Source organism: Phyllobates terribilis, unplaced genomic scaffold, assembly GCF_046119375.1.
Source record: "Phyllobates terribilis strain yellow unplaced genomic scaffold, ASM4611937v1 Scaffold_7__3_contigs__length_470593459, whole genome shotgun sequence".
Classification (NCBI taxonomy): Eukaryota; Metazoa; Chordata; class Amphibia; order Anura; family Dendrobatidae; genus Phyllobates; species Phyllobates terribilis.
The window spans coordinates 51107834-51131836 of NW_027362767.1; the positions used below are offsets into that span (position 1 = coordinate 51107834).

Below are 24003 nucleotides of genomic sequence, written 5' to 3' on the forward strand. Positions count from 1 at the left end.
GATGTAAAAAACATGAACAAGACGACATGACATCTGCAAAGATCCTAACATGAGGCCCAGGCGACTTCTGGCCATCATTACAGATCCTGAGCTCTTTCTCAGCAATTGTTGCAGCCAACATCGCTCCAGCTGGATATGCAGAGATTGGCAACCAATCAAGGAAATTTTCATACAAATATCAATATTAGGAAGCTGAAAAGTTCTTTAAAGGGATTGTCCATCTAGGGTGCTTGAAGAGTCCCCTAATCTTCAGAGGAACCTAACAAGTTGGTTTGATAAAATAAAAGTATGCCAGGTACTGTATGGATCACGTTCAGTTTATTAACACAATCGTCCCAAGTAAAAAACATATCAGGTTTGTGTATACGGTGTTCACATTTACATATGTGTATATCTCATGTCCCTAATGTGTGGACCATCGTCATTATTCTGGTTATATACAGAACTATAAAAAAAAAATTACTATACAACCCTATGTGCGTCCATAATTTGTTCTATGCTTTTGTAACACGGTCAGATGTAATCCCAACAGCGGTTTAATGAATGATCATAATCGCCTCTGGATAACATAGTGCCGACTAGTGAAGGTCAGATCATGGCAGATTAAAGCGGATATTCAGAAAGCTGGCGGATCAGACATGTTACGCTTTATCTGCACGGCTAATCTTGCGCTTAGTCCGGCTGTATTAACCCCATGTCACCATCTCAGTCACAGAGGGAGCACCGTTGTCATAGATGGTGGATCAGTAGAGGACTGTGCAAAAAAAATCCAACACGGTGAATCCTCTATTGGACAGATGTTATGTACAGTTTGTTATATAAACTGCTCCATGTAAAGGAGCATAGGATAAACTATAGAAATATTCATGGTCATGCACAGACGTTTATCCTGCCACTTGTTAAAGGGGTAGCCCAATCTTGCAAAGCGATGTCCTCACTTTATGATCAGTGGGGTCCGATCACTGGTACCACAAGCAATACTGAGAAAGAAGGTTCGGAGCGGCTTTGTTTTCCAGCACAGCCCCAGGTCTGCGAGCTGTGAGAATTGCAGCAAAGCCCGTTATATGAATGGTGCCTCGCTGCCTTTCTATACACAGCTGGGTCCCACAGAGGTCAGAGCCCCACCGATCATGAAGATCATCATCGTAGTGGTGTACAATAAGTAATTATTTCATTGTAAAACAGAAAGTGATCACTACTTGGAAATTGATATTTAGAGACTGCCTTTTGTAGTAGGGTCTGCAGAGTCTTTACCTTGGCCAGCAATGTGACACGTATCGGGGAGATCACAGCACCCCGAATTGTCCCCCAATCTTCCAGTTTGACACATCTGACATTTGCGGTCCAAGTACTGACCGGCCACGGGTTTCCTGACTCTACAAGCCCATATGAAAATGAGGTTGTTGCATTCGGGTCAGGAGACCCATGGCCGGTCCAAACATAGTAGTCCTTACTCAGACCACGAATGTTGGACATGTGAAACCGGCCTAAAAAGCAGAGAGCTCTACTATGAAGCATGGAGGCCTGGGACATCATTATTCTTACATTGCCATGTACAAGCTATATGGTCACCCACCCATCTGAAGGTGCGCTGTGTAAGACCCAAAATATATCAGTTGATAGATGAACCCATTGTATCAGGCACATATTAAGGCATCATGGCTGATATATTGTGCCCATGCAGTTTGTATAGGTGTGAGCCTAGATGGGCAGGTGGGGTTGGCTGTGGGTATAGTAAATTTGACCCACTTAGAAAGCAGGAAAATTTGGTTCACTGCTTATAGACCACATATTGCAAGGACTGAAGAAATATCTGCCAAATGCTTGATTTCCTATTGGTATATGATGCTGTAAGTAATACACTATGCAGTGGCGCTGAATGCAGCCCGTTCACGGCCCGATATTGTGAAGCTGTCCATTTGTGAGATACGATCAGCCATGCCCTCTGCTGCGGGGCGCACTCTGCCAATGTGCGGTTTATTAGCATTTTAACGGCCGGATCCTATGAATAACTGAGAGGCCGTGCCCGCTGGTTACTGGAATACGTGCCGCATCTGATTTTCCCCCACAAATTCCTCATGCTTTGTTCCAGGAATAATAAATATTTAACGAGTCTCTTTCCCCTGATTATATGTTGGGGAAGCGATAGTTGAACTTTCTGGTGTTGTAATGTTTCTTACTCTCCAGCGCTGGCAGGAGATTACTGTTGGTTAGCTGCGGCAGGTGCTGGAGCTGTGGAGAGAAGGAAAATAGCAGTAGGAAGAGCCGGGATCAGTGACATAAACACAGCAAAGTATTCACAATTAATAAACTTCTTGTTAGAATTGGTGCAAATCGATTCGCACAACCAGATACATCGGCCACCTCAGTAATCTGTGGTTGGCAGACGGGAACCCCGAGACCAGCCTCATACCTGCCGGCATCAGGTCTGGTGCAACATCAGCGCTGCGGAGAGAAAGACATGTGAAGCAGCGCCAAGCTGGATAATCAAAAGAAGAGTAGCGATGCTGGGAGGTACGAAACAGTTCTCAGGACTCCCATTAAGTGACCGCAAATTAGTGAAGTGGCCGATGAACTGGGTATGGAAAATCAACTCACACCAACTCTTTTTTTTGGGGGGGTCTAATTGTAATCTGGACATTATTAAAAAGGGGAAAGTCCTGTCACAAGAGCTTACAATCTAGAGAAGTATCCAGGATAATGTACATACCCCAGGGAAATACTTTCTGTGGAGTCTGGTCTGTTTCCTGCTGACTCTTTCTGGATCTTTTGCAGCGTCGGCCTCCTCTCGAATGCTTTCAAAGTAGGGGTGCTCTATAAGCTGCTGACACGTGAGCCTCTCGGAGGGGTCCATGTGCAGGCAGCCCTGTGTGTGCACATACAGGTGAGGATTGTGCTACATCTGCGTGGATCACAATTGCTTACAACACTCACTACCCCAGAAACGCGTATTTGTGCCACCCTAGGCCATGAGCTTGAAGGAGATGCGCACACTTGATTCTTTTTTTTATATCACCTAGAATGCTTCACAATAATCTAATAGCTAATACTCACTTACCAATCCTGGTCCTACACTGCCTGGGATCTACGACTCTTTCTATATGTTGCTTGTCCTGGTTGGCTTAGGACCACTGTTGCCAATCACTGCCCACAGCGGTGAACAACACATCACCCTCTGAGGCCAGTGCTTGGCTGCAGGCATTGATGCGATTCCTTTCAATCACATATCCAACCCAAAAAACCAGGAGGGCAATCCTTACTTTTTTGGAGAGTGGGCCGAGTCATGCAGATGATTACTTTTCACACCTTTGTGCCAGTACATATATCTAGAACCACGGATAAAACCTATAATTCACTATATCAGAGATCTATTGTTTTTTTTTACCTTCATTAGTCGTAAAGCGTGAGATGAGATATTTGGAAATCGCTGTTCCAGAGGCTCCTGCAAATAAAGATGAAGGACCCATGAATCAGAAGCATCTCTATTTAAGAATGAGAAAATAAATTGTATAATATTGGACGTCCTAATATTGACTGCTGGCAGTTTCGTTTTATAGACCCAATGTAAGATTATAATATTAAAAGGAAAGATGAGGAGCTTACAGTCTGCCATGGGGGATCAGAAGAGAAGGTGATCGTTATAAAAAATATATATATATATTCTTAAGTGCAAGTATTTTTGGCTATAATGCATTTATTGTAATAAGGTTCCATTAAATATGTTGGACCATTTGGCTTCTCCAGCCTGTATGAACCACAGTACATGGACTGCAGAATGATTTACCAGTCAATCCATCTGTGATTTCTGACCACAAATTACCATATTAATTTATACGGGGCGGGACCCTATCCAAGCACCGTGCCTTTTTTCAATTATTTTTCAATAATTATTACTAATTTATCTGATTTTATAGATTTACGTACCATATTTTCAGGATCCGGTATGCTGACCCCACTGAAGAACTGGTTTGTGCTAAAAACCTGTTGATGTCGAGGGATCAGGTCACCTACATCAATGAGAAAGTCAGTAATATATGTTTACATAGGACCAGTACATGTAACTATAGCTGGATATGTGGTCAGACGTGATGGACGCCGTTTACCTAAACTTTTCCTGATCAGATACAGCTGATCCACGTCAGACTTGCCCGGCCAAAGTGGAACTCCAGAAAGAAGCTCAGCAAAGACGCAGCCAATGGCCCACACATCCACCGGGGGTCCGTACTGTGTGTCTCCTACCAGAAGCTCAGGGGCACGGTACCATCTTGTCGCCACGTAATCTGTGTAGTAGTCACAGGGACCAGCTGTTCATGTAAAGAGAGGGTCATATATTCACTTTCTGAAGCTTGCAGAACATTTTAAAGGGAATCTTGTCACCAGGTTTTTGCTTCCCCATCTAAGAGCTAATGCCATCATCAATCTCTGACAGCGGCAGTTAAAGCGCTGGTGTTATGATAGTGACTAAAAACTGCAACTGACCCTGCCGGTTCCTGTACAGACTCGAGGTCCTGACCCCGCAGTCCCTAGTGGTGTCTGCAGGTACAGAGACAGCCCTAACCACAGACTAGAGGATGGCAACTCTGACGTATGCTGTCGCCTGAATGGCCGTCCAGCGCTTCATGTTCCTCCTAAAGAACCGAAGGGCAGAGCACAAGAGTAAATTATCTAAAAGTATGTTCCTAAAAAGAAGATAAGTGTAGAAAAAGAACAAAAACAGCAAAAAGATAAACCCAAGCTGGTCTTTCATGGACTAGCTTAAACTACAACAGTATAGCTGGACATCCAAATGAGACCATCACCAGCAGGAAATACCAGCAGAGAGAAAGTATATAAAGCCGCACCCGAAAGTTGATAGGGCAGACAAATCAGTCACTGAAAACACATGTAGCTGAAAGCAATGATAACAGGAACTAAACACCCGGAGAAAAGGTGTATCTGCAGTGGCCCAGCAAAAAGAGAAGCCGACCACAAAGTGCAGCTCAAGAGTACAAACCCAGACACATGACAGTTGGGTCCCATGCGCCCATTGGGACCCTTCAATATCCCCTTTTACTGCCATGTTGCTAGACCGTGATAATCTTTATAGGATTGTCATGAGAGACAGTAATTTTAGCTCTATCCTGAAATACATACAGTTTTATTTCAGTATATAGAACGATTGCAGGTTTAAGTCCCTTAAAATAAAAAAAAACAACAAAAACTGAAAATTCGATTCACTCCCATTTCCCACCATTAAAATAAAACATGAAAAATAAACATTCAATATCGCCAAGTCCATATAAGTCCCATATATCAAAATAAAGTTATTTAACCCATACAGTAAACAAAAAGGAACATGAAACACCAGAATTGACATTTTCTGTTGTTAAACCTCCTCTTAAAAATGCAATAAAAAGCGATCAAAGCATCTTATAGTTTTTATTGAATACATTTTTGGGTACATATCTCGCCGCGCAAAAAGAAAACAAGCCTTTACACAGCTCCATCAGTGGAATAATAATTAATAAAATAATTTAAAAAAAAAGTGTCAGAAAATGGTGACACAACAAATTCTATTTTTCTACAAATTCTACATCTTTGGTATCGTCATTGTCGTGCTGGCCTGGAGAATCAGGTTTCTGGGTTATTTTTTAACCCCTTAGTGACCGGGCCAATTTTTTTAAATCTGACCAGTGTCATTTTATGTAGTAATAACTCTGGAATGCTTCAACATATCCCATTGATTTTGAGACTGTTTTTTTTTTTTGGTGACACGTGATACTTTATAATAATGGTAAATTTAGGTTGATATTTTTATAAATAAATGCAAAACATATCAGAAATTTGACAAAAATGTTTTAAAAATTGCAATTTTTAAAAATTTTTGAATGACTATCCCTTTAATCCCAATAGTCACACCACACAAAAACTTTAATAAATAACATTTACAATAAAATAAAATAATAAAATTAAGCTCAAAAAACCATGGCAGAATTTTCTATTTTTTTTTTTGCAATGTAAACACACTTGGAATTTTTTTTTTTTTTCGGTAAAGTGAATGGTGTCATTCAAAAGCACTTGTCATTAAAAAAACAGGCCCTCATACAGCTATAAGTAAAAAAAATACAAAGTTATGGCTCTTGGAAGAAGGGCAGGAGAAATATGAAAGAGTCAAAACAAAAATTGGCCTGGCGGGTATTGGGTCATTGAAAATGGAAAATACTTACTTAATATCCTTGCAAATCCAAAGTCACACAGCTTGATGACAGAGTGCTTGGTAAGAAGGATATTCTCCGGCTTGACATCTCGGTGAATACACTGGTGACATACAAAATTCATCAATTCAATTTTTTTTTTATTTTTAAAATACATATCCAAAAGCATTTTTTGCAATAGCGCTTCATAATGAGTTTTGGACAGTTTTTTGTTTTTGTTTGTTTCTACATCCTTTATTTCACTGTATGTAGTTTATAAGGGGGCTACAGTTTACATTATGTTTTGCATCCCTGGCAAACGAAGGGTTAACTACGTGATGGAAAAAAAAAAAAAAGCTACAAGAACAATTAGCTAAAAACGTGACGCTGGCGACTTGAATGATCAAAGAAGGAGAGCTGGTGTCACAGGAGAGATTAGTGCAAGACGAGACACAAAACTGTGGTGTAATCTAGCTAGAAATTCTAATTGCTTCTATATTTGGCCCTGTGGAGTCTTCGGGAAGGGAGATGGCGCGGAGATCACAGGGCAGCAGAAGCAATGAAGCCTGTGGGGGTGTAAAGTGCAGGACAACCACCATGACATTATATCTGTCCTGGAGGGGCTGTGAAAGCCTGGCTGCAGAACAGGATTTGGAAAGATGATAATAGAGGTTAATTACTAAGGACGTGAAGGCGGCACTGTACAAAGAGTGCGGTCATGTAATATAGTGCTACAATACAGATAGTGAAAGGGTTATTCCCCCACCAAAAAAACAAGGATAGGGGATAACTTGCTTAGGGCCAGACCGCTGGGACCCCAAACAATCATGAAATCAGAGAACTGGAATGCAGTGAAGGTGAACATGGTCGGTCTGTGCTACTTCATTGTTAATGGGGCTGTAAAGAAGTACAGTAAAACCCCATCCTCAGAGCTACAATTTTGGGATCACTAGGGGTCCCAGCATTTGGACCCCCAGTGTTAAGTCAGTTAAACCTGAATCTCTCTGTCCCATTAATTAATTTCATACTTTTTTTTACTTCCAATTATACCCCATTGTGTTAACAAAATCAGTCCCCTTCTCCCTCTGGCAGCAGACAATTTATTACTTCCCCTACAGGAGGAGTGTTCTGCTCTGATACAAGCAGGCACAAAGCTATTTCTTAGGCTATGTGCCCACGATGCAGAAATGCTCAGGATTTTTTCCTGAGCATTTCAGCATCTCCCTGGCAGAAAAAACGCATGCGGATTGTACATGCGTTTTTCCTGCCAGGGACATGCGGATGTGAAGCGTTCTTCACTTGCATTTTCGCATGCGGATTGTCAAGCGCTTTCCAAGCGATTTTAGCATCACTTGGAAAGTGCTTGTCAACTTGGTCACACTATATAAATCCATGCAACCGTCATGGATTTATATAGCGTGAGCGAAAGAATGGTAAAAAATAAAAAAATAAATCTATACTTACCTTCCGATGGCCCCCAGAGTCTTTATTCGCTCCGTCCTGGCTTGCCGGCAGATCGCGGTGCACTACACTGAAGGACCTGCCGTCACATGACTATGACGTCAGCGCAGGTCCTTCAGTCCACCGCGAGCTGCCGGCAAGGGAAGAGAAGGAGACCGGGGGCCGTCAGAAGGTAAGTATAATATTTATTTTTTATTTTATTCTTTTTTTTACAGTTTCTATGGTACCCTGGTCCGGATGAGAGTCTCCTGTCCTCTACACCCTGGTACCATCCGCACATTGAAAAGCATGGATTCCGCATCTACATATACAGTGATGCGTAATCCATGTGTTCTAATGCAAGTCAATGGCGGCGAAAACGCAGCGCTTCCGCAAAATAATTGGTAGTGCTGCGTTTTTTTCCGCAATGATAACTCGCAGCGGAAATTTCCGCAGCATGTGCACCGCACACGCGGATTATCATTGGGGAACATGGGAGACCTTCTACCAAGCGTTTTGTTAAGCGTTTCTGCAGCGTTTTTGCAGCTGCAGAAACGCTTAAAAAACGCATCGTGGGCACACAGCCTAATAGTTGTTCAGCAGTGATCAGAAGATCACTATGTATAGATCTGGCTGTGAAGATGTACTGAGCATTGTGTGACCATTAGCACTCCGCTCATTATGATGACGTGCACATTGCTATACATTTTGAACACCAGGTGGTGCCATACTTTGTACATATTGTATAATTTATACAACAAATAGATTAACACTATATACTTTACTGCACAGACAATCACAATACTCACATTGTGCTTGTGGCAGAAATTGACAGCATGTAGTGTCTGCCACGTGATGCTTTTGACAAGATGTTCAGGAACTCTGCAACAAAAAAAAAAAAAGTAACAGTTCACAGGTGTATAAACGAAAAATTAAAATGCGAAAAGCCCAAAAAAAAGAAGCAATCTCCAAGCAATGTTCTACCCACCACAACGCCTGTACTGTATAATGAGAGATAAAGGCCCCCATATTCATTATATTAACGTGGACTGACCTTGCTGACTTTGGCAATACTGGACAGCCACCTATAGAGAATGTAGATTGTGAGCCCCAATGGGGACAGTGATGACGGACATAATGCATTAAAAGGGGGTTTTCTGGCCTTTTTAATCTGGCTTCAGATTATATTAACCCATTCCTGACCCTAAAACACTTGATGAATTGCGCTGCCACAGAAACTGACAATAGGAGGCGCTCAGATGAATTCTTCTCCCGTCATAAAACCGTGGCTCTACACACAGGACGCCTTGTAAAGCATCTGTCAATGCAAGCCTGCGCCATAAAGGCTCCCACACTGGGCTCTATTCACCATACCAGGGCCCACATTCCCACTTATGAATTTAACCCCTCACATCCTGGCTGCAGAGGAGACTGACTGTTAGCAAAAAAAAAATGCAAAGTTCAATTTGCTTATGAAAACTTCCTAATTTCAGATAATACAACAAATATCCCGTAACACCAAGTAATTATCGTCTTCATTGGTGTGTGCAGGAGACCTCTCTACCAGCAACCACTTTATGTCCCCTTGGACTAAATAGATACGTTTGCATCCGGACCCCAAGACATTGGCTTATGTGCCCCTGTGATATCCAGAAATAGACCGCCATACCCACCATATTAGTAAACTGCGCACACTGACCACTCACGAGACGTATGGAATTGTTTTTTCTTACCAAAAGGATGGTAGGAAAAGGCCATTTATATGACATCTAAATATCACATAATGTCATTATCGTCTTCAAACACTTCATTACCTGGCGAGTTTCCTTTTTTGTAAATTTGTTTTTTTCCTCCATTTCTTCCAAGAGCCATAGAAAGAGAGAGTGAGAGAGAGCAAGAGAGAGTGCGAGCGAGAGAAAGCCAAAGAAAGAGAGCAAGCAAGAGATAGCCACAGAGAGAGCGAGTGAGCCAGAGAGCGTGAAAGAGAGCCACAGAGAGAGAGATCGAGTGAGACAGCCACAGAGAGAACGAGAGAGCCACACAGAGAGAACGCCACAGAAAGAGAGCGAGCCAGCAAGAGAGTGCAAGCGACAGAAAGCCAAAGAAAGAGAGCAAGCAAGAGATAGCTACAGAGAACGAGCAAGAGATAGTCACAGAGAGCGCGAGTGAGCCAGAGAGAGTGCGAGAGAGCAAGAGAGCCAGAGAGAGAGAGAGATCGAGAGAGACAGCCACAGAGAGAGAGAGAGAGACACACAGAGAGAACGGCACAGAAAGAGAGCGAGCGACAGAGAGAGAGTGAGTGCAAGAGAGCGCGAACGATAGATAGCCACAGAGAGCAATTGAGTGAGAGTGAGCCACAGAGACAGTGAGAGAGAGCAAGAGAGAACCATAGACAGAACAAGCGAGAGACAGCCACAGAGAAAGAGAGCCACAGAGAGAGTGAGGAACAGCAAGAGAGAGCCACAGAAAAAGAGCAAGCAAGAGATAGCCACAGAGAGCGAGTGACAGAAAGCAAGCGAGAGAGAGCCAGAAGGAAAGCAAGCGAGAGCCACAGAGAGAAAACGAGCAAGAGAGAGACAGAGAGAGTGAGCCACAGAAAGAGAGCGAGCCAGAGAGAGTGAGTGAGAGTAAGAGGGCAAACAAGACATAGCCACAGAGAGCAAGTGAGTGAGAGCGAGCAAAAGAGAGCCACAGACAGAGAATGAGCGAGAGACAGATACTGACAAAGAGAGCCACAGAGAGTGAGAAAAAGCAAGAGAGAGCCACAGAAAGAGTAAGGGAGAGAAAGCCACAGAGAAAGAAAGAGCAAGAGAACGAATGACAGAGAACGAACGACAGAGAACGAACGAGAGTGAGCAAGAGAGAGCCACAGAGTGAGAGCCAGAGAAAGCTATAGAGAGAGAGAGCGAGAAAGAGAGCCACAGAGTGAGAGTCAGAGAAAGCTATAGAAAGAGAGAGAGCGCGAGAGCCACAGAGAGAGCGAGAGAGAAAGTGAGCCACAGAGAGAGCGAGAGACAACGAGAGCTACAGCGACAGCAAGAAAAAGCCAGAGAGAAAGCGAGCGCCACAGAGAGAGAGCAAGAGACAGTTAGAGCAAGAGAGCCACACAGAGAGAGAAAACGAGAGAGCCACAGAGAGTGAGCGAGAGCCACAGAGAAAGCAAGCAAGAGAGCCAAAGAGTGAGCAAGAGAGAGGCACAGAGAGGGAGAGCAAGAGAGTGCCAGAGAGAGAGAGTGAGAAAGAAAGTGAGAGACACATTGAGCGAGCGAGAGCCACAGAGAGAATGAGCAATAGAACCACAGAGAAAGGGCATGCAAGAGAGGGAGCCATAAAAAGAGAAAGCGAGAGAGAGCTTTAAAGAGAGAGCCATAAAGAGAAAGAGAGAGCAGGAAAGGGATAAAGAGAGTAAGAAAGCGAGAGAGAGCCATAAAGAGAGAGCATGCGAGACCTATATATATATATCTCTACATAAATATATACAGTGGTGTGAAAAAATGTTTGCCCCCTTCCTGATTTTATTCTTTTGCATGTTTGTCACACTTAAATATTTCAGATCACAAAACAAATTTAAATATTAGACAAATATAACACAAAATGCAGCTTTTAATTGAAGGTCTTTATTAAGAGAAAAAGAAATTCAAACCTACAGGGTCCTGTGTGAAAAAGTGATTTAAGAAATCACTTAAATAGGACCTGTCTGACAAAGTGAAGTAGACATAAAGATCCTCAAAAGCTAGACATCATGCTGTGATCCAAAGAAATTCAGGAACAAATGAGAAACAAAGTAACCATGATCTATCAGTCTGGAAAAGGTTACAAATCCATTTCTAAAATTTTGGGACTCCAGCGAACCACAGCCACAGTGAGAGCCATTATCCACAAATGGCTAAAACATGGAACAGTGGTGAACCTTCCCAGGAGTGGCCGGCCGACCAAAATTACCCCAAGAGTACAGCGACGACTCATCCAAGAGGTCACAAAAGACCCCACAACAACATTCAAAGAACTGCAGGCCTCACTTGCCTCAGTTAAGGTTAGTGTTCATGACTCCACCATAAGAAAGAGACTGGGCAAAAATGGCATGCATGGCAGAGTTCCAAGACGAAAACCACTGCTGAGCAAAAAGAACATAAAGGTTCATCTTAGTTTTGCAAGAAAACATCTTGATGATCGCCAAGACTTTCGGGAGAATATTCTGTGGACTGACGAGACAAAAGTTGAACTTTTTGTAAGGTGTATGTCCTGTAGAAGTAACAGTATTTCAGAAAAGGAACATCATACCAACAGTACAATATGGTGGTGGTAGTGTGATGTTCGGGGGCTGTTTTGCTGCTTCAGGACCTGGAAGACTTGCTGTGGTAAATGGAAACATGAATTCTGCTGTCTACCAAAAAATCCTGATGGAGAATGTCCGGCCATCTGTTCATGACCTCACACTGAAGCGCACTTGGGTTATGCAGCAGGACAATGATCCAAAACACACCAGCAAGTCCACTCATAAATGGCTTAAGAAAAACAATATTAAGACTTTGGAGTGGCCTTGTCAAAATCCTGACCTTAATCCGATTGAGATGCTGTGGCATGACCTTAAAAAGGAGGTTCAAAGATGAGTGGCCAAAATTCCTCCAGAGGAATTCCTCCAGTTATCGCAAACGCTTGATTGCAGTTGTTGCTGCTAAGGGGGGCCCAGCCAGTTATTAGGTTTAGGGGGCAATCACTTTTTCACACGTTGCATGACTGCCGTTGTATGGAGTAGCTATTCCGTGTTCACCTTCTGCTGCTCATTTCAGGGACTGACGGACATAAATGCAACACACGGATAACTAAATATATTACTGTATGAATGCAGGAGTAGTGTGCATGCACAACCGGTGCTTTATTCCTAGCTGCAGTCTTCTTCCTGGGAAGGAATAGGAAACACTGGACCCTTGTTCTGGTGATCACACTGGACTCTGTTCTGGTGATCACACTGGACCCCGTTCTGGTGATCACAGTGGACCCCGTTCTAGTGATCACAATGGACCCCGTTGTAGTGATCACATTGGACCCCGTTCTGGTGATCACAATGGACCCCGTTCTGGTGATCACACTGGACCCCGTTCTGGTGATCACACTGGACCCCGTTCTGGTGATCACACTGGACCCCGTTCTGGTGATCACACTGGACCCCGTTCTGGTGATCACAGTGGACCCCGTTCTGGTGATCACAGTGGACCCCGTTCTGGTGATCACAGTGGACCCCGTTCTGGTGATCACAGTGGACCCCGTTCTGGTGATCACAGTGGACCCCGTTCTGGTGATCACACTGGACCCCGTTCTGGTGATCACACTGGACCCCGTTCTGGTGATCACACTGGACCCCGTTCTGGTGATCACACTGGACCCCGTTCTGGTGATCACACTGGACCCCGTTCTGGTGATCACACTGGACCCCGTTCTGGTGATCAGTGCTGATTCCAGCAGCTGGAGTCACTCATGACAATTGTCTCTTCTGACTCCACCGTACCCATGAATACTTGGCCATGTATTTTCAATGGGCAGATGAGAAGCTGATGCCAAACACCTCTGGTATCGGGCTATGTCACCCTGAAAACCAAAGGATCAAACATTCACGTTATTCTCATCTCACCCCGACATCATAATAATTTATTTATACCCTTATCATATGATACAAAACTTGGTTGATATACAATTGTCTATTGTCAAAAATGCCCGGGTACAGTATCGGTTCCCTATTAGAGACAAACCAGGGAAATTACGGTTCTCCAATGAGACCTCCAGCAGAGTATTTCCCATACATGACCCTTATAGAACTTTATTAGGGAATTGCCATACTAGCAATTCTCCATATATAAGCTTGAGAGCACTGCCGAGCCTATAGACATGCGTCACACCCCATTAAACCAATATGCGGACCTGCCATTTGGAAAAGCTCAATAATGCGGGTGACCTTGGCAGAAGTGCCTAATTAATATATACAAGGAAGGGGACGGGTGATGCAATTGTTTAATATGACCCAATTAGAGCAATGTGCAGCGAGCTCCCCAAGCTTTTGTTTGTTTTGGCGACTGTTTCTTTATCTATGAGATTAGTGGGACTTGTTTAGCAAAGTAACAAGCACTTAACCAGCACTTAGGTGAGCGGCGTCTACTTTTGCCTTTTTATAAGCAGTCTGCAGTACCTACAATATACCTGATAGGAAAACATGTAATTAACATGATGGAGTCAGCGCCTGCAGGGTATTTATGGACAGGAGCAGCTAATTGGCCTCACAAAACCATTGACGCGATGATAAAGACGTTGTACTTGTGGCTACAAACATCCTCGTAGGTTCAAAGCAAATCTCTGCCCTCCGTAACCTCAGTGTAGATGGGGCGACTGTCTGAAAACCTCATATCGCTAGTGGTGTAGAGTCTCATCCTTATAATGGAAATCATCCCGTGTCCGGTCCGCTGACCTGCAGCCAGGTGAACGTCTGAAGAACACACTAAAGATCTTGTTTTGGTAAAGTAGTGAAAACTTTGTAGAAATATTTTACATCAAGATTTTTCAATATTTAATGGGAAAACCAGACCCCTAAAATTAATCAGAGCTTCAAACCCATTCAGACCAGATCCCAGAACTCACTCAGACCCCAGATGAGACCCCCAAAATTTATCAGACTTCAGACATTCATTCAGACCCTTGACTTATTCTGACCCCAGACCAGATGCCTAAAATCAAAATCAGACCACTAAAAACTCATCCAGACCCCAGAGCAGTGTCCTAAATTCAGAATTCGATTGAGACCCCAAATCAGACCACTGAGAATTCATCCAGACCCCAAATCTAAAATTAATCAGACACCGAATGAGACCCTTAGGATATGGCCCCACTATCAGTATTTGGTCAGTATTTTTCCTCACTATTTGTAAGCAAAAACCAGGTGAGGAACAATCAGAGAAAAGGTATAATAGAAACAAGTCACCAATTCTGCATTTATCACCCACTCCTGGTTTTGTCTCCCACTCCTGAGAAACAATACTGACCGAATACTGACCAAATACTGATATTGGGGCCGTAGCCTTAATATCAGACCACAAATCAGTCAACCAACTTTTTTTAAGACCCGAGTCAAGTCACCTAAACTCATTTAGAGTCCAATTTAACCCCTAAAATAAATCCCACCCAAACCAGACCACCGAAACCTATACAAACCCAAGATGTAGTCCCCTAAAATCAATCTAACCCAAACCACTAAATACACATTCAGACCTCGGATGAGACCCCTAAAAATTAATTCCGTCTCCAGGCTGCCAGACTGGACAGAAGTAGGAAAAATCTATACCTACCCCAGTCCTTGGATTTCTTCAGTTCCAAGCATCTTCAGGGTCTTATATGCCAAGCTCTGACGTTCGTTTCTTTTCTCTCGGGGGCCTGCTCTCATAGATGCGGTAAGGGAGACACCAGCTTCCAATGCATCTATGGGCAGGTCTATGGGGTCTGCATAGCTGGTGGCCCATATCTGGGGGTCCTCATTTGGCAGACCCACTGTTGGCCAATCCCACTGAAATCCCACTGCCCTAATGTAGCAGCTGACAAGTAACCAATGTCAAAGAAACTGGTAAGTGCGGCCTAAGTATAAAATGCTGCTTTGTGAAAAGTCAATTTTTCAGCAACATCTCCAGCAGAATATAGAATGCAGCCTTGTATGTGACTAGAGGAAAGGTATATCATTAGGCACAAACCCTAGGAATGGCATGTCAATCCTGAAAACAGGAAGCCAAACAAGATTTAGGCCATGTGCCCACGTAGCGTTTTTATGGCTGTGAAAACGCTTGTAAAACAGTCTGCCATGCAAAGCAATGTGAATTCGGATGTGCTGTGCACATGATGCGCTAATTTGCGCGCCGAATTCGCATTGCATTGCAAAACGCAGCATGACCATTTCTACCGAGATTACGCTGCAAATTCGCGGCCATTGAGGAACATTGAAACGCAGCAAACCCGCAGGTATATGTGGATTTTCTGCATTTCAATTAAAGTGAATGGCCGCGAATTTGCAGCGCAATCGCGGTGCGTGTGGTACCCGGGATGAAGAGGAGACTACAACTCCTCTTCATCCCGGCTACCACGAGGTGAAAAAAAGAAATAAAAAAGTTAAAAATAAACAAAACCTGTATATTCACCTCTCCGGCGGCCCCCGGTCTGCTCCCGGCCACGTCCTCTCTCCTTGCCGTCCCGCGGTGTACTGTCAGGACCTGCGGTGACGTAATTTAGTCACCTGATGGTCACGTGACCGCTGACGTCGGCGGTCAGGTGATGGTCGTGTGACCATCAGCTGACTAAAAGACGTCACCGCAGGTCCTGACAGTACACCGCGGGACGCCGAAGAGTGAGGATCGCAGGATCGCCGCCGGGAGCAGACCGGAGGAGACCGGAGAGGTCAGTATACAAGTTTTTTTTTTAACTTTTTAATTCTCTTTTTTTTTTGCTACAGATGCTGCATTTAGGCTATGTGCCCACGTTGCATTTATGAAGCAGAAAATTTCTGCTGCATAAATGCAAGTCCTCTCCCGGAAAAACGCATGCGGAATTCCGCACGCGTTTATCGCGCGTTTATCACGCGTTTTCCACATGCGGAATTGCCTTGCGTTTTTTATGCATTGGACAAAGGCAATTCCGCTTGCGGAAACGCAAAATTAAATGACATGCTGCGGATTTTTGAACGCGGCATAAACGCTGCGGAAAAATCCGCAGCATGTGCATAGAACTTGCGGAATCCCATTGGGGACCATGGGGTGCGGATATACATGCGTTTTTCAAGCGTTTACGCTGCGGAAATTCCGCAGCATATACGCTTGAAAAATGCTACGTGGGCACAAAGCCTTAAAGCATCAGTTGTTCACACATTATAAATCCATGCCGGTTGCATGGATTTATATTGTGTGACCAACTTGTCAAGCACTTTTCCAAGTGATGCTCAAAATCGCTTGGAAAACTGCTTGAAAAAACGCATGTAAAAACGCTGAAAAAACGCTTCTCTCTGGCAGAAAAAACGCATGTAAATCTGCATGTGTTTTTTTCTGCCAGAGAGAGGCAAAAACGCTCTGCATCAAATCTGCTACGTGGGCACATAGCCTTAAGGTTTCTGCTTTAAGCCCCATATAAGCAGCTGATGGAGAATGCAGATTAAGTGTCACTTTGCAACTTCTTATCATCTCCATCAATTACCCTCCTACTGTAAGTCAACACTATGGAGGAGCTGCTGTGTACATGAGGCTTCAATTAATCAGGAAAATGAGAACCCTTCATCCAATACATGACCTGCTCCGGAGATTTATCAGATATTACCATAGCACCAAGTCACCGCGCCGGACTCTGGCCAATATATGAGAATGAAGTATCGTTTGCACAATGCTAAAGCAAACAGCGACAGCCGGGACGACTAATACCTCTATATGTAACCAGGGGAGTGTCGCACTGTCAGGGCCAGGAATCCAGCGACTGTAACACAGGCGTATTACTCCAGAGAGTCTCAGCTTATTTCCCCATTCACAGAATTTCCCATGACTTATTGTCCTCTATTAACTATATACTCCGTCCACTTCTGAAAAGGAAGAACCTTTGTGGCTGCAGCTATATCGCACACAGCTTTATACTTTTAAAGGGCTATTCTAGCTGGATAGGTGACAAATGTTAGATTAGTGGGGGTCCCGGCATTGGGATCCCCACCAGGAACTTGTGTCACCCTTTCTCCCTGCTGCTCTGCTCAGCTCTTCCTGCCCACGATCTTGCATCCAGGAGCGATCAGTAGGGGTCCCAGCAGTGAGACCCACACTGATCTAAAGGTGCCTTCACACTGGACGATAATCAGTGAATGTTCATTCCTAATAACGCTCCTTCCCGATTATTGGCCTGTGCAAATATTCCGTCAGCCAGTTAATGTTAAATGATTGGATTGTTTACACCAGCATAAAAACTATCATTGTCGACACAGCACTAACAATCACTCTGTCTCCATACACTGTAAACAGGCCTTAATAAGAGGCGATTGACTTATTCAAGATGGAATACCCCTTTAAAGAGGACCTATCACAAGATCAATAGTGGCCAGTTCTTGGTCTTATTTTATTTCTGCTGCTCCCCTAGGTTTTACATTTTTTTGTATTTTTTAAAAATCTCCCATCCAATTCCAGAGATATGAGCTTTATTATTTAGTGCTAATGATTATGGCTTTTACCAAGTAGGTGTCAATGGGTGTATCAGAATTGACAGACAGTCATATGGTGTCCAGCTGTAGAAGGTCGCTGTGTCTGGCTTTACAAACATCTCCCTGATCCTTTTAGGATCCCTCTCTCTTTAGGACCCACCGGTGATCCTCACCTTGCTTGGTGATTATACCTTTCCCTTTAGGACCCTGCGGTATCCTCACCTTTCTGCTGTTAATCAGCACTTCCTTGCTGTGTCTTTAAATACACTCAGATCTTCAGAGAGTTGCTAGTGATAGCATGTTATACCTATTCAGGGCTGGGATTCTAGTAGTCGGCTAAAATTACCTTGGAGTTCCTTCGTGGATTGTTGCCGTGCTTTCTCCGGTGTCATCTTGGAGCCAAGTGTATTCCCCTGTTTATTTCCCATGTGTGTACTTTAGTTTGTAGTGGGGCTGACTTAGTGCTCACCCCTCCCACTCCCTACCTAGGGCCTAGCCTTAGGGTCACCTAGGGCCAGGTTTCCTGCTCGGCGATAGGTGCAGAACCTATTTAGGGTCTATAGGGGAGTCAAGGTTTGTCATTAGCTCTGTTTAGGGGTCTCCACTCTCCCTTTCCCTAGTTGTAAAGCTCCCTTCCCTTTAGCCGTCATTATACGCTGGGTTCTCCCCATACCTAGCGTGACAGTAGGTGTGGCTCACAAAGACACGCCCCAGAGGATCCAGCAAGCCACGCTCCTGTGATCAGTGCTCCGTATAACCCCACACCACTGATTGACAGAAAGCTGCTAATCAGTGATGGAGGTGGGGGTACACAGAGTAGTTGACTAGGAGGCACGAGACATCTAGTCCTGTAGTGATAATCTCCTGCTGATAAAACACTGGATTTTATTAAAACAGTAACACAAAGTCCTGTAAGTAACACATTGCTGGAATCAGGGTCTCAGCTCCTACATCATGCTGTTCTCAGATTATATAGAAAAAAATCAGCTGACAGATTCGCTTTAAGGAAGGACACATTTATAAACTCACCTACTGTATCCTCACCCATCCCTTGTAGATTGTGAGCCCTTGTGGACAGGGTCCTCGCTCCTCCTGTACCAGTCGCTGTCACATTGTGTTCAAGATTATTGTAATTGTTTTCGCTATGTATACCCCTTTTTCACATGTAAAGCGCCATGGAATAAATGGCGCTATAATAATGAATAATAATAATAATAATAATAATACACGTATTCATTTCAGACATACTTGTAAAAAAAAGTGGAAAAAAGTTACCACCACATAATGAAATAGGAAATAACCAATGGAAGATCGCCTTTGATCAATGAGTCACAGGTAATGCGTAATATTTAGGAATACAGCATCCCTGCAATCTGATCATATTTCTCTCTGTGACTCCATGAGCCCATCTTCAGGAGTACAGCAGAGCCGTGTACTTCTGTCCCTTCATTTTAGTGATTTAAGAAATTTGTGTTCATGTCATGTTCATTTTAACGATATAATAAATTTGATGATTAATGTAATACATTTAAAAAATTAGGAAAAAAGTAAAAAAATTTTTTAGAAACAGCAGCACTTTAGTCCCTGGGATGTGACTAGTACACATAGATCATGCAGTAAACGTAGTGATGCTTTTAGAAAAAAAAAATTTTTTTCTAATCCTGCAAATTTGTTTCACGCCTATTTCATACTCCGAATGTGGACCACAATGCACAGACCCAAACTAACAGTCTCCTACATGTCTATGAAGCGGCTGATGGTTCAGGTCAGGAATCCCGCAGCTGGTCCATGCATTGCGGTCCATACTCGGAGCATGAAATATGCTCATCTGAAGAGGCCCAAAGTAATGTAGGGTATGTTCACACAGTTTTTTTTCCAGGAGCTTTTGGAACATAAACACTCCAAAATACAAAAATTTTTATTTGAGTGTTTCTGCTCCAAAAACTCCTGAAAAAAACTCCCACACCCTTACACGTGTGCACCGAAAGTCTTTTTCAGGCAATTTGTTAGACCAGACAGGATTTTATGTTTGCACAGTCCCTTCTGCACTCATTTGGCACTTACCCTCGTGGATGTCGGTCCAGTTCATGGAGGACTGTGTGGTCACAATATTCAAAGACTAAATGTAACTTCCTCTTCCGTCTAAAAACCTCCAAGAGGTTCACCAGGTTGGGGTGCTTTAATTGCTGCAAAAGGAACAAAACAAATTATTATATACATGTATATACTGTATATTTATTTGCAACAAATGTGGAAAGGTAGCGAATTAGAGAAAAATCTGTGGAGCGACCACTGAGCTCCTGGACTCAAAGACTGAGTGATACCATAGCATTTGGGACTTATGAAATACAGAACAAGCATATTCTCATCGATTAGATAACCTTATCCGGTTAATATTTAGCACATTTCTTTTCAAGTGATTCTACCAGTACTGAAAAGCAACGAATAATCCTTGGCCTATCACACTGCTGATAACATTGCTCTACTGAACATAGGGAACTCTTCACAATGCCAATTGGCCAAAAGCAACGAGATGGGCGGCGATTTAACAGAGAACCAATCGATCATCTGGTTTTCCATATCTAAACTAGCGTCAGCATCATTTTACCTCCTAGAATCATTATACATCACCCCTGCTGCCCTAAAGGGGTGAAATCGTCTCATGCTCAGTACTCCAGACCATGCTCAGTACTTACTCGCCTCTGACTGACGCCTGCACCAACCACATAGCCAGCAAAATCTTTCACCTGCGCCATTGGACAGAAGACTGGTACATGCGCCAAGGATCACGTTCCAATGCCCTGAATAGGGCAGTATGTATCTTGAGTGCGCCGACTTTCTGATCATGGTGCCAGCTCAAGAAACATTTGCCGGCGCTGTGAATAATATTATATGGCCTGGAGATGTCCATCGGACCGCTCCACACTCATTATTATACAATGTGGGACAATTTTTAACAGTTTTTTTGTTAGCATTGTAAGCAGGGCAGGAGTGGTGCTGCAGAGCGGATTAGAGGTTAATAAAGAAATGGCGGCAGGAAAGCCTGATGATAGGTTTCCTTTAAGCCCTTTGTAGGCAGCTTACTGACATCTTTCTCTTGACAGATACCATGGATGAGCAAGTAAAGCTCTACAAGCCAAAATGTTGTCATCTCCCGGTTTGCTTTTCTATTAAAAACATCCCTGTTAAACATAATAAAAGGACACGATCACAGGATAATACGCTCGCCCCATGTCCTGGAGGCAATATAAAAGCATTGGTTAATACCACAAAGATCAAAACACAAACACGGCCATAGAAAACGCGGCTCGCAGGACACACACAAATCGGATTGCTGTCCATCTCTCGGAGCGCCGGGTATTGTTGGTTACAATTCAGCGTTCACTAAATATTTGCTTTTTGGCCGCTCTGTATAGGGAGGATCAGGGCAGCTTAACTACACAAACACGTTGCCAGATAGTGCCTGGCATTCCAGCCATCAATAAACAGAGGTTGTTACTATTGACTAAGAGCCGGAAAAACACTCCTCAAGCAGGTCTCCACTTGTACGGCTGATAACAAGCCACCGGCCACAAGCCGAAACTTTCTGGCCAGGAATGAAAAAAGAAATCCCGTGAAAATGTTACAAGTGCTACCGATGCCAATAAATTCCTTTGGATGGGACGTCCTGCCGTGACGGGCTCATCGTTATATTATATTCATGCTATCTTCTTTTATTACCAAAACAGTAAGGGGGTCTCTGCTTTGAACAATCCAAACTTGTTAAAAAGTCTCCTGGACAATAGGCTGATGATACAGTATCCATCTGCGATCATTTTTTTTGTTACATTTTGTTACATTGTGTATGTGTGTTTTTCTGTGGTGTTTGAAGCTGTATCAGGAAGACTATTAAAAAAAGTCAGAAGAAGTAAAAACTCCTAGTGCATGCAAAAGTCCACTCACCCCAAAAAAACTCAGATTCCATCAGATCCAATCTGCTCAGAATAAAATGTCCGAAAACATAAAAAAAAATTAAACAAAAGTTTACTTACTCTTGAAATAGCAATAAGAACATTCCTAGATCATGTGGCTACTATAACGGACAATTATTATTGGGAAGTCGTTTTATTTGTACTGGAGTGAAGAACAGAGAGGTGACCGGACCAATTTTTTTGAACCCTGACATGTGTCACTATGTAGTAATAACTCTGGAATGCTTTGATTTTGAGACTGTTTTTTCGTGACAAATTATACTTTGTAATAATGGTAAATTAAGGTTGATATGTTTTGCATCTATTTATAAAAAATGACAGAAATTTGACAAAAATATTTTAAAAACTGCAATTTTCAAACTTTGAATGATAATCCCAATAGTCACACCACACAAAAGCATTAATGAATAACATTTCCCTCATGTCTGCCTTACATCAACACCATTTGTAAAGTGCTATTTTATTTTGTTTTCAAGGAAATTTACAAAACGTATTTTTATAGGGGCCTGTTCAGTTTTGAAGTGACTTTGGGAGTCCTATATATTGGAAACCACACAAAAGTGATACTGTTTTCGAAACTGCACCCCTCAACATATTCAAAACTGCTTTCAGGTAGTTCATTAACCCTTCAGGTGCTTTTCAGGAATTAATGCAAAGTGGCATGACAGGAATGAAAAAGTATATTTTTACAACCTAAATTTTGATAACTTCTGAACAGGCCGCTAGAGCCGACAGACTCTCAGGCTGTGTGCCCACAATGCATTTTTTAAGAGTTTCCGCAGCGGCAAAAACGCTGCAGAAGCGCTTAAAAAATGCATGGTAGAAGGCCTGCCATGTTCCCCACTGATAATTCGCATGTGCTGTGCACATGCTGCGGAAATTTCCGCTGCGGATTATCATTGTGGAAAAAAACGCAGCACTACCAATTATTTTGCGGAAGTGCTGCGTTTTCGCCGCCATTGACTTGCATTGGAACACATGGATTACGCATCACTGTATATGTAGATGTGGAATCCAAGCGTTCTAATGTGCGGATGGTACCCGGGTTTGGAGAAGAGGAGACTCTCCTCCGGACCTGGGTACCATAGAAAACTGTAAAAAAAAGAATAAAATAAAAAATAAATATATACTTACCTTCTGGCGGCCCCCGATGCGCTCCTCCTCGCATGCCGGCAGCTAGCGATGGACTGAAGGACCTGCGCTGACGTCATAGTCATGTGACTGGTCACGCAAAGCTGACGTCAGCAGGTCCTTCAGTGTACCACTGCCGGCAAGGGAGAACGGAGGGAAGCAGGACACCGGGGGCCATCAGAAGGTAAGTATATATTTATTTTTTTATTTTTTACCATTCTTTAAGGTCACAGTATATAAATCCATGCCGGTTGCATGGATTTATATAGTGTGACCAAGTTGTCAAGCACTTTCCAAGTGATGCTAAAATCGCTTGGAAAGCGCTTATCAACCCGCATGCGGAAATGCAAGTGAAGAACGCTTCACATCCGCATGTCCCTGGCAGGAAAACGCATGTACAATCTACATGTACAATCCGCATGTACAATCCGCATGTACAATCCGCATGCGTTTTTTTCTGCCAGGGAGATGCAGAAACGCTCAGGAAAAAATCCTGAGCATTTCTGCATCGTGGGCACATAGCCTAAGGCCGTTATTTGGCTGTTACCTGCCATGGCAAACATCAGGACCACACAATCAAGATCTCAGGGTGCCAATGAGGTAAAGAGGGAGCCCCCACACTCTGTTAACTATTTAGATTCTGTAGTCATTATTGACAGCAGCATCTAAGCAGTTAAACGTCCATGGTCGGTGCCAACACTGATCGTGGCTGATGCAGCAAGTTGTCAGCTATAGTGTACAGGTGACAGCTACAGGATTATCATCTGTCGGGGAACGCTAGTCTCTTATATCGCAGGTCAGTAAAAAGACGTATTGGTGGTCAATATATCAATCCTATTACACTTTGTTTTCTACATCCTCTATTACAGGGTTCCTCAACTCCAGTCCTCAAGGCCCACCAACAGGTAATTTTTTCAGATTTCCTTAGTATTGCACAGGTGATGAAATTATTGCCTGTGCAGATGATGTAATTATCACCTGTGTAATACTAAGGAAATCCTGAAAATATGACCTGTTGGTGGGCCTTTAGGACTGCAGTTGGGGAACCCTGCTCTACTAGATACAATACTGCCTCTATCATGAATGCTACAAGCAT

At 43.3% G+C, this 24003-nt stretch overlaps 1 protein-coding gene across 1 annotated transcript in view; it reads right to left on the bottom strand.

The window, feature by feature from the left end:
- Positions 1 to 295: 295 nt before the first annotated feature.
- The window catches only part of CDKL1 (cyclin dependent kinase like 1), a 44563-nt gene continuing 20855 nt past the window's right edge, over positions 296 to 24003 (bottom strand). Inside the window, exons 3-10 of the mRNA XM_073638549.1 lie at positions 19870 to 19991; positions 8423 to 8495; positions 6207 to 6297; positions 4104 to 4304; positions 3925 to 4007; positions 3386 to 3442; positions 2711 to 2866; positions 296 to 2232 (exon numbers count right to left, since the gene is read on the bottom strand). Coding sequence (XP_073494650.1) covers positions 2128 to 2232; positions 2711 to 2866; positions 3386 to 3442; positions 3925 to 4007; positions 4104 to 4304; positions 6207 to 6297; positions 8423 to 8495; positions 19870 to 19991 — 888 coding nt within the window. The 3' untranslated portion in view covers positions 296 to 2127. The remainder of the gene's footprint in view (positions 2233 to 2710; positions 2867 to 3385; positions 3443 to 3924; positions 4008 to 4103; positions 4305 to 6206; positions 6298 to 8422; positions 8496 to 19869; positions 19992 to 24003) is intronic.